This window comes from Sitodiplosis mosellana, unplaced genomic scaffold (genome assembly GCF_009176505.1).
Source record: "Sitodiplosis mosellana isolate CC-2019 unplaced genomic scaffold, AAFC_SMos_1.0 Smas_scaffold_1, whole genome shotgun sequence".
NCBI lineage: Eukaryota > Metazoa > Arthropoda > Insecta > Diptera > Cecidomyiidae > Sitodiplosis > Sitodiplosis mosellana.
In genome coordinates this window covers 7,295,431-7,310,616 of record NW_022595244.1, presented here as the reverse complement: position 1 = coordinate 7,310,616, position 15,186 = coordinate 7,295,431, and the positions used below count along the sequence as shown (strand labels likewise).

General features: G+C 35.1%; 1 protein-coding gene and 1 long non-coding RNA gene across 2 annotated transcripts; one reads left to right on the top strand and one right to left on the bottom strand.

The window, feature by feature from the left end:
- Positions 1 to 2,239: 2,239 nt before the first annotated feature.
- Positions 2,240 to 4,454, top strand: LOC129577823 (uncharacterized). The gene is made up of 3 exons (XR_008689041.1): positions 2,240 to 3,070; positions 3,139 to 3,252; positions 3,456 to 4,454. It is a non-coding gene; the product is annotated as an uncharacterized LOC129577823 (long non-coding RNA).
- Positions 4,455 to 8,407: 3,953 nt separating this feature from the next.
- On the bottom strand, positions 8,408 to 15,055 carry LOC129577820 (gamma-aminobutyric acid receptor-associated protein). The gene is made up of 3 exons (XM_055465481.1): positions 14,288 to 15,055; positions 10,027 to 10,224; positions 8,408 to 9,856 (listed from the first exon to the last, which is right to left on the bottom strand). Exons 1-3 carry the CDS (start codon positions 14,375 to 14,377, stop codon positions 9,782 to 9,784), a joined length of 363 nt encoding a protein of 120 aa, XP_055321456.1. The 5' UTR covers positions 14,378 to 15,055; the 3' UTR covers positions 8,408 to 9,781.
- Between the last annotated feature and the right edge of the window lie 131 nt (positions 15,056 to 15,186).

Below are 15,186 nucleotides of genomic sequence, written 5' to 3'. Positions count from 1 at the left end.
CAATGAATTTCTGTTATTGTGATGAATTTGCATGGAAAAAAACTATTTGGAATTTGTTGCACGTAATGATGAAGATCTATTTAAACCAATGTACAAAGAAGAGTCGAACCAGTCTATATTTCTTTAAGCACCAAGTGACTTCAAGTGCGCAACGATGTCGTCTTGGCGTGTAATATTCATTTTGTTCGGCATCTTGGAACCCATGTTTGCTATTGATTCACAAGCAAACACTGGAATCACTACAATTCAAATGTAAAGCATCTTCATCTTGAATATTTTCACCTTCATTTTGACTTGAGGATTTGTTTTCTCATGAAAAATACTTTTCAGAATACACAAAGAAGTACCTCAAAGTTTCAAAATTTTTGGCCCCTCTTCTTCTACATTAAGTAATGTCGCTACGATGACTCCAACCAATTCGATTACTTCAGATACATCCCGCATACTCACTTACACAGATCCACTGGTCCCAAAAAAAAATTCAAAGGAAGGATCTGCAGTGCCGCATGCAACTTCGGTCGCTTCAGCCGCTTCATCGACTGAGTCAGCCGGCTTCACTGGAAACAGGTTGAAAACATTTTTTTGTGTAAAAAAAACTGCATAAAAATATAATTTTGAGTTCAGGTCAAATTCAACTTTTGACTCATTAGAAGACGACTCATTTGCAGACGACCATGTGTCAAACTCAATGTCATCCCTTAGTATGAGGTAGAAAAAATTGCCTATTCATTTTTCCAGATATAATTGAAACGATAGAATTAATTGTATAAATTGAAAATATATGATAAGTGGTATTGGAGCATTGGGAAGTCTTGGTGGTAGTGCAGCTAAAATTGCTGTCGATGGAGCACAGGCATTAGGGAGTGGTGAAAGTCTTCAAATTAACATTTCTCGAGAGTAAGTTTTGATATGAAACACATTTACGAAAAAAGGGAATCAAACCGTATTTTAGTTCCGAAGATGCGTTCAACATTAATTATGGAGGCAATCATAACGGAGGTAGTTCTAGTATGACTCACGGGAAAATCACGAACAAATCTGGAAAAATAAGGAATACTTCCCACGCTGGAACTAGCAAAAGAGTTCCAACAAATCACAATAGAAACGCTCTAAAAACTAGACAAACCACAAAGGCTCACCATCACAAATCAACCGTAAAAACCAACCGTAAAACTGCAAAAAACCGAAAAAGTAAAGTTACGAATGGAATGGGCTTAAAAAGTCACTATACATTAAACCGCTCTAGAACACACCACGGTGTAGCGACTCATAGTAACACACACGCGAAAGCTTCGATGACGAAACACCATCCACAAAGCAAGCAAACCAAAACGACTAAAAGCACTTACGACAGTATTAATAAAGGAAGCCAGAGAACTGACACTCTGCTGACCATAGGGGAACGGTAATGTAATCAATTTTCTTATAAAGGGTATAATTGCTACTTATCACATCTTTTTCAGGTCCGATGATGTTATACAAACTCAACATAAAAACATCATAAAAATTACCGTCGAATAAAATGTATCTGTGTATCTGCGTATCTACCGCATCACTTTGTAAAATTTGCATTAAAATATTCATTTTCAATAAGAATTCTTTGATGAAATTGTCCTGCAGTGCACAGTCACTGTGCCACACTGTAATTTATATTAGTCATGTCGAAAAAAATAGAAATGGAAAAAAGTTCAAAGCTGAAACATTGTGTTATGATTTCAAGTGTCTGAAATATGATGTATACTCTAAATGGCATGTATGAACACACGTGTGCAAGGGGGGGTATTCCGGTTTTACCCCCCCTAGGATTCCAAAATGTGGACCCCCCCAAGCGATTTGGAAATTTTACACTAGATAGAATCGATTTTCAAAAGTGAGGACCTTTTTTTTTTTTAGGTCTTCATTTTTGTGTGACACCCATTTATAAATTTGCAGACCCCCCCTGGCAAAATCATTTTAACCCCCCCCCCTAGAATTTTTGACCTTGCACACGTCTGTGTATGAATAGTCCTGAAGAAAATGGCTTTTGTTACGATCGTTTGACGTAAACGTCTTGTCTACATAATTAACGATATTAAATTCAACCGGAACACATGGTTGAGCGGGAAAGAAGTACTGTAGAACGAAAAAATGCAATTAAAAATTAAAGTAAATCGTTAACAACGGCGAGGCATGCATCAGAAGTAATGAAAAGACGTAATATCCCAAAATTTTATTAAAAATGTTTTATGGTCTGAAAACATCTCCAAATTCCATTGATTTCATTTATTATTGAATTCATTACTAATAACTAGAAATTCCATTTTATGTTTAATTGTCTGGCATTCTGATGCGAGATGCCTTGATGACGAACGTTTCCGTAAATATGTTGCAGATATAAAAGAAGAAACTCTCCAGCTGAAATCAGTTATTAGAAGCACCGAGAAGAAGATCATAACCACTTTGAAAAATAAAAAGAATTACATTCGCAATCCCAAACTTTTCCGTACCGTTGCCCGTATTTTTGGATTTATTTTAAATATTCTTGAAAAATCGGTAAATTTAGTCAAATCTTCGACAATTTTGTTCGGGTAAATCGATTCCTATTGAATTCAAACTTTCTAAGGTTTCATTTTTTACAGAAAAAATACGATTTTTTAGGAATTTGTCCCTTGACACGGTGTGTACGGAAAAGTAAAAAATGAGACATTATTTGGCTGTTGTGTTTATTTTGGTGGGAGTTTTACATTTGACTACAGCTAATCCCAAGAATTGGATTACTAAGGGAGCTAAAATGGCGATGAGAAGGTGAATTTATTCAAATGAAACTTGAACGTTAAAAAAAGAATGAAAAACGGCTCCCGATTTTGGAATAAAAATTTGTTTTTCAGTCCTATCGTTGCTCAAGTTCCTGGTGCCCAAATCGGTATAGGTGGTGCAACAGCGTAAGTGAATCACGATGTTTTCATCAGTCCTGGATGTTCCAATGACTTATTCCCTTAACATACAGTGCATTGTTAGCAGCGAAAAAATTCAAAGAGACTGGGGATTATAAGAAGGCAATGAGCGCTGGCGGTGAATCTATCCTAGAAAGGTAGAATGCATCCAAGTTTTTTTTTGTATACTTGCAAAAATTCAACTGAAGCATCATTTCTTATTCAGCGCTAATGACATGGCCGACAGTAATCCTACACTTGGTTTGCTCAGATCTGGGTCGAAAGTTGCTATGAATGTGAGCTCGGGTAAAAAAGGTTTATCAGCAGCACTTAAAGATGGGTATGAAATCAAATCACTTTTATATCAATGAAATTATCATACACACGCACGATGGAAGTGATGGCGGTCTTAGGCCGCGAGAAAATGTCGCATCGTTTGAAAGTGCAACCGACCGCATTTATGTCCCTAATGAAATCATAAGAATTCTTAGTGAAATAAACGAGCAAGGAATATATCGTTTTTCAATTGTTTCATCCATTTAGTGCCAATGAACTAGTCGAATCCAATCAAACATTCCAGACGGTTAAAGCCGGGACCAATCTAGCAAAAGACTTGAGCCAGAATGGTATCAAAACGACAGTTTCGGAACAGCAAGTCAATTGATAGAATCGCTTTAATTTCAAATAAATATAAAGAAGCGATAAGATCTTCTATGTAATTTTTGCCTAAAATGATGTTGTAGTTGAAATACAGTTGTCGCCACCAACAACTGTAAGTTAATAACAATAGCTTTGTGGTGAATTCAAAAACAGTGTTTGATTTCTTAAAAAGAATGAAAAGATTTGTTTCAATGTCGTATGAATTTCATAGAAGCACAAGAAATACTATATAAATTACAATTGAACCGAATTATTTGGCCGAGAAAGAGTTGAAAATAATTATATCAATTATCTGTTATGCGATTTCAAAATAAATACACTGCTTACGCTATTCCACACAAACACATTGCTGAAATCATGTTCATTGAACTATCATCGTCGATCTGGAATAACTTCTTGTTACCATCAGCGCGAATTTTTTTATTTTATTTTTTTTTTATTCTATTGAACACCGCCAAGCTCTGGCTGAATATAATGTGGGTTTTGATTAAGGTTTGGCCGGAAAAGAGTGCAAGACTGTTACATATTTAGATTAATAAACAATTAGTAGTGATAACTTTCGATAACTTTCAGTGCTCGCCTAGGACAGCAAGAGTCGTCGCTCAATTTATACCGGTAGATAAATTGACGAGAAGTTTTACGTCTGTGAAGGCAGATCCATGTTGATTGCAGAGTGCATTGAGTTGACATGGACTGTGATTTGAAACGTAACTAGAGCATTTGATGCTAATTGATAAATAATTCAAAATTGACTTCAAAGATAAGAATATTAAGTCGCCAACTCGTGGATGGCTACAACAAAGCACAAAATCAAAATTTACAATAAATAAGTGTAAACATCACAGATAAGTATCATCATTTCAATACACATAAAAGAATGTATGGAAAACAATTCGTCAGTCTTTAAGTATTGATTTTGCTGTGTGATTCGTGTGAGATGAGTTGAATACCACGAAGGTGGTTGGTACCTGGGACAGCCCCGCTCGTGTTTGTTGCAATCAGCAGCAACCCAAAGAATGGCACCTGGGCAATATGCGTTGTCCTTGATGAATTCGTCCGCTTGAGATCATGGATCGGGTTTAACGGCAACATGAAAATCGCAATTTCATAATTAACCCTCGTACACGCACATGGGTCTGCCCAGGCATTTTTCGATTTTGAGCGTTAATTTAACATACTTCTAGCTAGCGACTTGAGTTTTAAGTTACCTGCCTAAAATTTCATTGGCTATCGATCCAGCAAAATGAACATCACAAAGAAGTCCTTGAAAGGGATGATATAAGGATATCCAAAAACTACACCTTACTCCACGAACATGGTGCCTGGCCAGACCCCTATACATTTTCATGCATTTGTATGGGAATAAGGTATATATGCCATTTCATTTTCAGCAAAACTGATAAAAGTAAGTGATAACTGTCTTCAGCAAAGTTGTAGATCAGGTCAAGATCTACAGTTGTTACGCGTAACGATAAGAGATAAGTGATAACTGTCATGAGCAAACTTGAAGAACAGATTGAGTACTATATTTTTGCCCCAGACACTAATTCGTTATCCTTTATCAGGAACGCGATAAACCGCGGAAATTTCGAGTTTTCTTTTATCATTTTTCGCGGGACTGATAAGAGATAAAGAGATGACGTCTTCAAAAAAAACTGTAGCTCTTGACCTGATCTACAACTTTGCTGAAGATAGTTATCACTTATCTTTTATCAGTTTTGCTAAAAATGAAATGGCATATATACCTTATCCCCATACAAATGCATGTAAATGTATAGGGGTCTGGCCAGGCACCATGTGCATAGAGTAAGGTTTTAAAATATGTGCGTGTACGAGGGTTAATGTGGGTAGTATCAAGGTGTTCTCGTAGAGAACATTTGTATGTATTGTAATGAGGTTACCTGGATGGAAAATTATCTAGGCGGCCAGGCAGTCATTTGAGTTTGCAAAGCGATCCAAAAGTGGTGTCCGCCATTCTGCGAACCGATGATGCAAAATTCGTGACAGCGTATAAGTCGAAGCAAACTACTTATAAGTAGAACATGTATGGACAGGAGAGCGGATTTCCAGCGTAAAAATTAATTACATAGTGTTTCCAAGTCATTTTACGCTGAAAATACGTCGACATATCCATAAACGTTCTACCTTTAAGTAACTTATAAGTAATAAACATAGATGAAACATAGCGGAAAAAATTACTTCCAATTTTCATAGAGTAGCGATGAAATGAAGCATTAAAAATGGTGACAACTGGAAGAAATCTCTCAAAAATGTAAGCGAGTAAGATGTGCAATACAGAGGAAGTCGACACAAGATTATATCCACAAATAAAATTCAAACCTTAAATTTAATAAAGGACCTAAGTCATTAAGTTACACAAAAATCGGCCATTTTGTAATTTTCATATATATTGAAAGATGTAATGAACAGGCGAAAGATAATTAAGAATAACTTGACATAGTGAGTGTCTAAAACGTGATATGAATTATAAATTGCGTGGCTGATTTTTGTTGTATTCTTGAAGAGTTTTTTTATTATTACCGTTTGACGTATGATATGATATTATATCATCATATTCGTTTGTGAAACGATATCAAATTCAACCATGTGTTTCAGGTAATTTTTGAAAGAGAAAAAACCAATAAAAAATTGATGGAATTCGTAAACACTGTTGTCATGCGACAGAGATGATAAAAAAGTAATAAGCACAACATTTATAAAAGTGTGTACCTAATATGCGATGTACCAAGAAAATTAGGGGCAGATCACGAAATACAAATATTTATTTGCCATTTATATACGCTCATCACACCATATTTACTCATTTTGTGTGAAACATGAATATTCAGAAAATGTATGCGCAGTTTGTGGGTAAATATTTGGTATTCGCGTGACATTTTCGTCATATTTTTTTCATTTGCAGAATAATTGTTCTATTTTCTCCGACACTAGTGTCATCTTGAATACTGCCACAAATATTACAAATTTCATTTGTCAATATTTTGGAAATACCTCCCATAAATGAACCGTTGCGACAAACAAATTCCCTCAGAATGTTTTAGTTTCAAAGTGCAACATGAAATTTTTTTTATATAGAGTTTACAAAAACAACTCCATATGAAAAAAACTTTATATTACCCTTTAAAACTAAAATATTCTGAGGGAATTGTTTTGTCGCAATGGTTCAAATATACACATTTGATTTTCGTGATTTTCCCCTAGCAAGAAACCACATCCAATTTTCTGTCGTTTAATTTATTTTCACACACTTTTTATGAAGCAAATGATCTATTCAAATTCAGTAATAATTAAACGGTAAATTTAATTTCAATCTCGATTGCAATTACTGTTTCAAGTTTTGACACACAATAACGGTCTTCTTAGTAGATACATTTTCTTATAAAAGAATATTCTCCCAGGCTCAAATCAGTCACCAGAAGTACCGAGTGATCATAATAATTTCGAAAAAAATGACATCTTATCTGGCAGTAGTGTTTCTATTATGTGGAGTTTTACATTATTCCACGGCTGAAATAGGAGACCTGGCTGATATTGCTGCAAAAAGTGCAATGAAGAAGTGAGATCATCCAAGAAAAAATAATCAATCATTGATCAATAATAAAAAATGTTCTCTCGATAGTTTTGTAATTGAAATTTCTCTTTCAGTCCTATCGTTGCTCAAGTTCCCGGTGCCCAATGTGGCATTGGTGGTGCAATGGCGTAAGTGCATCGTAAATATTCTATCAATTATGGTTGTTCTGATCTTGATTATTCCTTTGACAGCACAATGAAAGCATTTAATAAATACCAAGAGACTGGAGATTATAGGCAAGCATTGCGCACCGGAGGAGACTCTATTGCTGAAAGGTAAAATACATCCAAATTTACACACAGATTGTTTGAATTTATTAAAGTTAAATTTAAATATCATTTTCTGTCCAGCGCTAATGACATGGCCGACTCGAATCCCACACTAGGTATGCTCAGAACTGGCACGAAGCTTGCTAATGATATACGCGGCGGAAAGGATTTTAAATCAGCACTTACTGAAAGGTATCGAAAAAGACCACTTTCGAGTTATTTAACTTTTTAATGCAAAAATGTTTTGAATTGAATTTTGGATTTTTTCACATAACTGAACTCTTTGGTCAATATAAAGAAAACCAGAATTTCCATCGAAATTCCAATTTATCCTAATTTTTCCCAACACATCGACGCAAAAATAATCGTTTTTTATTTATTCATTTAGTGCATCTGAAATGGCGCAATCAAATAGTGCATTCAAGATGTTTGAAGATGGAAATAATCTGGTAAGAGATTTCACTGGAAAGGATTTAAGCAAAGTGATTTCAGAACGGTAAGAAAATCAATGAAGTCGCTTCAATCTTGCTCAAATGTTAAAATATATCCAACGCTTAAGTGGCTCTAATAAATAATTAATCTAAATTTCGATTGATTTATTCAAAAATAGAGCTAGTGCTGAAATGAATAGACAATTTCCTGGAGCTGGAGCTGGAGCTGGAGCAGTAATGGCTAAAGATTTCTTAAATAAAAGCAATATGCAAACTGACAATTCAAAAAGGTATCATTTTTCTTTCAAAACTAAACCATATTGATGACTAAAATGTTCGTTTGCTTACTTGCAGAAATCCAACATCAGTACGAAATTATCTGAGGCGTGTGGGTAAGATGATAAAACCTACAACAATATTCAATCGCTTGAGCAAAATGTGTAGATCAAGCAAGAATCCGTCAAAAACTGGAATAAAAACGATCTGAATGTTAATCGCTAACTTCGTCAATAGAATTCGAAAATCACCTGTGGAAAACGCCAATTTTTTAAAGACTTTTTATGGATTTTTATTGAGTTTTTCTTTTAATTTTCCTTGTCCTTTATAATATCGATTACGTCTAAAAAAAATTATACTTGTGTAAAGTTTTCATTCGCATAGATTTTGAAGAATAAAAATCGTAAATTAAATTTATTCCAAATTGTGTCCTGTCTTCTATTGTATAACACTCAAATTTCTGTATTCATCAAGCTATTTTTCTGTTCACATATTACATTCAAACACTTTTAAATCAACATTTATTCGCACCGAAACGATTTAAACGATTCGATTTATGGGTGAAGTTCAATTAATTTTGAAGAAAAAAAAAACAGAAGAAAAAATAGAATAATACGAGTCACAAATGAGACAGTACGAACGAAGTCACAGAAATAAACGTTATAAATTGTTTCTTGTTTTTTTCTCGTGTGGACAAAATTGATCCAACGTTTTTTTTTCATAGCGAAATAAATCATTTATTGTAAATAATGAATCTGTTTACTATTGCAAGTCCTTTTAAAGTAAAAAAAAATCATGAAAATAATAATTGGGTGAATTGTTCTACGGTATACTGAATATGACATACATGTGCAACTTCTGTCTTGAAGGGGAGAGAGAAAGAAGTAGCTATTTCATATGAACTAAATTTTTTTTTTAACCAAATCTTTTTTCTTCTGAAAACATCGCTTTTCGTTTTTCTTCGTGGGAAAAATGAAGCAAAGTCGATGCTTTTTGTTATGTCAAATTTGGTAGTTTTCTGGCTTTTCGTTTTTTTTCTCCATCAAATATTCAATGTAATGTTTTTTTTTGTCCTATTTTATTGCGGCTAAAATGAATTCCTGGAAGCCGACCGATCTGAACCTGATTTTAAATATCAACTGATTGTTTGTTTCGGTTGATGATCAAAATCTGGACAACAACATGTGTTTAAATGTGTTTAGCAAATGCTGAACGAGGATATTCATCTGCTCAATGTGGTGGCTTTTTGTGGTTGTTGTTTTTGATAACAGAACACATAAAAATAAAAGAAAATTCTTCGGTAATTTGGGATTCTAATCCAAAAACTCTTCATGAGAATATTATTAGCCGCTAAATATATAAATATAAATACAAGAATACAAGATAGATAAACCAATGATTTTTTTTGCTGATTTTTCTTTCAGATTTTGTGATTTAACTGATGTTGTTGTTACTGCTTGCTGTTCCCTTAAAAAGCGGTTGTTAGTTGGTGAATATGCGGTTTGCTACTGCCGTTGTATAAATCACAAACTCCCTCCATGTTTTTTTTGCTGTTTTCTTTTGTTTTTTTCTTTCTTATTTTTGTTTGTATCTTTCACACGAAACGGTTTCAACAATCGTCTTTTGCCGCGGAGCACTGACCTATTTCTTCGATTTGCCGTAGACATTCTCGTCCGAATAAGCAATGTACAAGAAGTAGTCTTCTTCGTGGTGCTCCTGAATTGAATTAGATTAAATTCTATTAGATTCGGATCAAAATAAACCCAAAATGGGCAACAAATGCAAATTCCATGGAATGTGTATGACTTTGCATGCATGGAATTCACATAAAACTTAAAGTTCAAAGCAAATTCCGTTCAAAAACAGAGAAAATCGTCGTTTCTCACCTGATAAAGCGAGCCCATGGTGGCTGATGTTGGTGGAATCACATTGTTCACGAAAAAAAATAGAGCATCCTCTGGACGTAAGTAAATTCGCTTACGAATTAAGAAATAGAATTGTCCTACAGTTAGATCCGATGGTACCAAATACTTTTTCTTATCCAAATCACCGATTCGTGCCTTTGGCGCCTTCTCAACGATCACCTGTAACCAAGCAACAAAATGCATATTAAACATTTTCCTATTTTTTCAATCAAAACTGATAAAACATGTCTTAAAATAGGTTTCAACTAAAAATAGCTTGTTTTTATGTAGAGTTTCGAAACTCCCAGCATGACTATCATTTTCATAAAATTGACAAGTTCGATCGAGAAGAAATGAAGAGAAAAACAAAGGGGAAAAAAATTGGAACTTTGTGTAAACAAAGATAGTGGGTTGTCTTTGCATGCAAATAACAAGAAATTCATTATCTGTGATGTCATGGCATGTTGTGTGATCTGGAATCAACGAAAAAAGAAGTATCTAATCAACGTGCCCAATAATGCAGCAAGTTAAAACAAAAGACGACGATAAACGAAGTAAAAGCAATGAAACAACAAAAATCGAATGAGCATTTCAAATGGAAACGTTAGCAAAATGCGATATCCGCTTCGTGAACCTCCACTTATTTTGTCAGCACTGTGTGTTTGTGTTTTCTCATGACAGCTTACACAGGTGGCTAACAACGTGTTCACCTACAATCGGTAATTCGATGCATAAATATAACAAATGAGACAATGAACACTTGCGCGTTGAACAACGAATATTTTCAAATGTCTTTGTTTTTAAGATGTGATAATGTGTGCGTGATGTTTTTTTCATTTGCGCCTAAATGTTGTGTTCCGAACGAAAACGAGTATTATTCAAATATATCAACAGGCATGCGACTTGTTTGTTTCGATGTGTTTTTTTCGGACGGGTTCACAAACTATGCTGGGGGGACAAATGACCTTAATGCCGAAGTGAATAAAAAAAATCTGATTTATTTTATCAAGAACAGCGTGGTGAACACGCACTCTCGGTGAATCCACAGCTCACAACAGCTGATATGGATTTGTATTAATTGGATTTTCATTCCAGTCCCGCACATCCATACACACTCGAAAATGGTGACGGAACTAGCAACGGCTACGTCGTCTTTTTTGCTGTGCAAAATGTCAATCGAGAATCGTGTGTACTCTTATCGAATCGCGCAACTTGAGCTTTGACAGGAATGTGTGTCTGTTGATTAAATGATTACACGCGAACCAAGAAAAAAAGAATTGAAGAAGAAACGGACGACAAAAAATTGAACCAGAAAGAATTATCACAAAACGTAACGATGAAACATCGTTTGCAATGCATGTATCCTATCGTTAAGTGATCTTTGACAAGTTTTACGACACACATTTGAAACAATTTGTTTCGAACGAAAATTGCCCTGCTCAAAATGCTCTGCTAAAACATTATGTGTAGGATTTATCTAGGGATTTGTCTTGTGACTTTTGTTTACGTATTTTATCGTTCGGCTCTGAACTGGCCGTCCACGAGAGATACAATAAACAAGTCAAAAAAAAGTTGCGTGACCATTTGGCAGCAAGGAATTTGCTTGAACTTGAGCCGTTTTGAAGGAAGAAGGCGTGGAAAGTGACAACAATTTCATTGAAGCGCATTTGCTCTGATTTACTGGCATTGAGAAACATCTGTCATAATCGCAACGTAATCTGAAATCGATCGATTTGTCTCATAAATATTTGTTTCGTTCTGTTTTCCACTCGGAAATATTTCGTCATGTGACGAAATAAGTATTTTGCTTCTATTTCAGTCCGTTTACGCGATCTCGCCCATTTTTTTTCGCTCTCTCTCTCTCTCTCTCTCTCTCTCTCTTGCCCGCTCTAACTCTAGTCAGTTTTATAAATGAAGCAAACACATCATACGATCGCTGCTGTTGCTGCTGCTACGATGTAAACAAGAATGGTGACTATTTCGCAAACGACAAATAAAAACATTAGCAAAATATTGTATTCAAGATGCTGTGTTTTGATTTCACTTTTGTTCACATTCTCTTTTCTCGTATATTTTGGCATGAGTTTCGTTGTGCGCGCGATGCGCACAGTACAAAAATAAATCTATGAATTGCGCAACAAATGGCTTGAATCAGCCATATGATTGTAATGGATGATCAATTCGTTTAATTGGGTAACAAATGCATTTTTAATGCATCAACCAAAAAAAAAGAAAAAAGAATAGCAAACAAAATTGGGCTTGGATTGTTTCTATCAAAGTCAAATGATGCATTTAGTTTTCGATTTGAAATGCGTTTGCATGATCGCTTGCGAATAGAGCACACAAAGACTCTCATAGTGAATTGCAAGTTTAACAACGAAAAAAAGAAACAAACAAAACTAAAGTTAATCGTGCCGTTTGTGCGCTGCAAACAGTCATAAAACGGATAACCAAATGATATTCATGCGGCGTGTGTGCATTCAAATTCTCGGTTGCGCTGACCTTGATTATATTTTATGTGTGCTTGAAGTAAAGACATGTGATCAGCTTTTGTGGCGGCTATGCTCTCACTCGATTGCTTAGTCTCTGACTGCTACATCGGAATTGATCATAAATATGATGATAATCGATGTTAATAATCGTAATGTTGTTTGCAACCGATTGATATCGTCGTCCATTGCGTTTGTTGTTGTTTTTGCGTTTCTCGTGTATTCATTTGTGCACTTTAAACGTGTCTCTGTTTCACTTGTGTTTGCTTGATTAATCATCAAAACAGAGCGCTGATGATAATGGTTTTGTTGTTGTACGGGCCAGAAAAACCAATACACCAACCAAATTCCGACTATAATGTGTACAATACAAATAGAAACAGTCGAACTGATGACTTCAGTACCGAAACTTGCTCTCACCGTTGTGACTATGTGTATATGTATATTAGGGTAGCCCAAATGCCAAATGTTTTAAAATTTGCAGCTCCCACCCGCTGATCCGAAAATTTGGGCCGAAAAAATAAATTTAAGCCATTTTCCGACATACTTTTACTAATCAAATCCACTCCCCCGAGAGCTATGTAGTTTGTAGGGGAATAAAATCAATACATTGAAGTATATTCAAAAATTTTGGTACTATATCGCAATTATACTGGACAACAGATGACTGGATCTTACTGCTGGCGTCCAGTATAATTGCGATATAGTACCAAAATTTTTGAATATACTTCAATGTATTGATTTTATTCCCCTACAAACTACATAGCTCTCGGGGGAGTGGATTTGATTAGTAAAAGTATGTCGGAAAATGGCTTAAATTTATTTTTTCGGCCCAAATTTTCGGATCAGCGGTAGGGAGCTGCAAATTTTAAAACATTTGGCATTTGGGCCACCCTAATGTATATACACGTCCGTTTTCAAAGCATATGTTTTTCAGTCGTTGGTAAACAACACTGTGTCATGAGAAATACACACAGCGACACGCACACACCGAGACATCGAGTGTGGATATTATTGTGCGCACAAAGTTCATTTATGTATGGATTTTTGTTATTCCAACCGTGCACACGTACGACTCTAATGCTAATGTGTTTTCGCATTTAACACTCACTGCCATTGTATGAGTGTATTTTTTTCTGCTTTTGCTATTTAAAACAACGTAGAAAATTTCGAACGAACCAAAGCCAAAGGCACAGAAAAAGAAGAACGCATGATTAAGTACAAAAATGATTTTTGGAATGGCATATTTTGTTGTGAAAGAGTAAAACGTGTAGAATCGCCTTTCGAATGATTATCTCATTGTTGATTCAATTTTCAGAAGAATGAAAATGCTCTTTGCCTTCCGTTATCGTAAAGGGACAAAATGTCGATACGCAAGAACAATGGTCGCCTTGAGGTCGAACAAATTCTATATTGCCTTTTGTCGCAACGTAATGAGTTTGCAAAATTTTCAAGTTTTTTTTCTCTTCGAAATGTCCGACATATTGGAAACGGATCGAAAGATTAATGAACAAAGAAAAAATGATATGTTGCTATAAAATAGACAAACTGTTGTTGTACCAACAACATAGACGCAACGCGTTGGCAAAGTATCAAAACAAAATAAGAAAAAAAAATAATGGCGAACGCACCCACTGTATTCGAAAACCATTTTTTTTTTAAACCACACTTCTGATAATGAACTCTCTGAATATCCATTTTTTTGAAGGAGAAAAAAAAATGCACACAACAGAAAAAAACGTATATCTACTTACAGGAACACGATCTGGATATTTTCGTCTGATTTTATCACCTTCAGCTCGTCGCTTTTCGAATGGGCACTCTTCTTTGTATTGGAACTTCATTTTCACTTCTTCCTTTTTTCAAAAGTCGACGACGATGAAAAAAATACTCGGTATATATGTTTGCTTTGTTTTGATGGTCGCCTCCACGCGATGCACACTCAATCGCTTTGATTTTTCTCTTTGTTTTATTTTAGGCTTTCTCTCTTTCTGTCTCTGTGTTGTTATTATGCGCAGAAAAAAAATACTTTTTGCTTTGCAATCGTTGCAAATTGTTACGAAATTAACAATTTGACGCTGTTACTAGTTTTTTTTTAGCTCTCTTTACGATTCAATTTTCTAGTTACTCTGGTTACACTCTGGTGTGCGTGTGGTTTTTTTTTGCTGTATAAAATTCTTTTTCAAAGTTTTAATATTTCGCTCTTCGCTCTTCAAATGGTATTATGTTGTTATGTACAGCTAACAATCTCTTCTACTGGTGCTGCTTCTTCTTTTTTGCTTGCCTTTAAGTTGTTTTGTTATTTTTCTCTCTCTCGTTCGCTACGTATTATAGTTTATTCGTCACTCAGCTGTTGTGTGCACTGTTTTTCTTACTGTGGAATATGCTATTGTTGAAACAGCTCACTCACTGAATACAGTAACTGCGTTCAAATTGAAAGTGACGAAAACTGCGAAACGAACACATACGATGAGCTGATTCGTGTATGTGTGCGTGTGTTGAGCATCAATGATAGAGACAGACACACGGTTTTTTCGTTGGTTTAGGTTGGCATAACGTCGAATGGGTCGTTCAATGAGTCTCTATTTGGAAGAGGAAATTGATTTTAAATTTAAAAAAATGAAATTTGTATCAAAAAATCTTTCATTGACTC

What these genes read in the sequence shown, in the direction of transcription:
- LOC129577820 (XM_055465481.1), bottom strand. Translation starts at nt 14,377, where the DNA reads ATGAAGTTCCAATACAAAGAAGAGTGCCCATTCGAAAAGCGACGAGCT. An exon ending in AATATCCAGATCGTGTTCCT is followed by an intron (nt 10,225 to 14,287) that starts GTAAGTAGATAT and finishes GCTTGGTTACAG; the next exon opens with GTGATCGTTGAGAAGGCGCC. An exon ending in CCATGGGCTCGCTTTATCAG is followed by an intron (nt 9,857 to 10,026) that starts GTGAGAAACGAC and finishes AATTCAATTCAG; the next exon opens with GAGCACCACGAAGAAGACTA.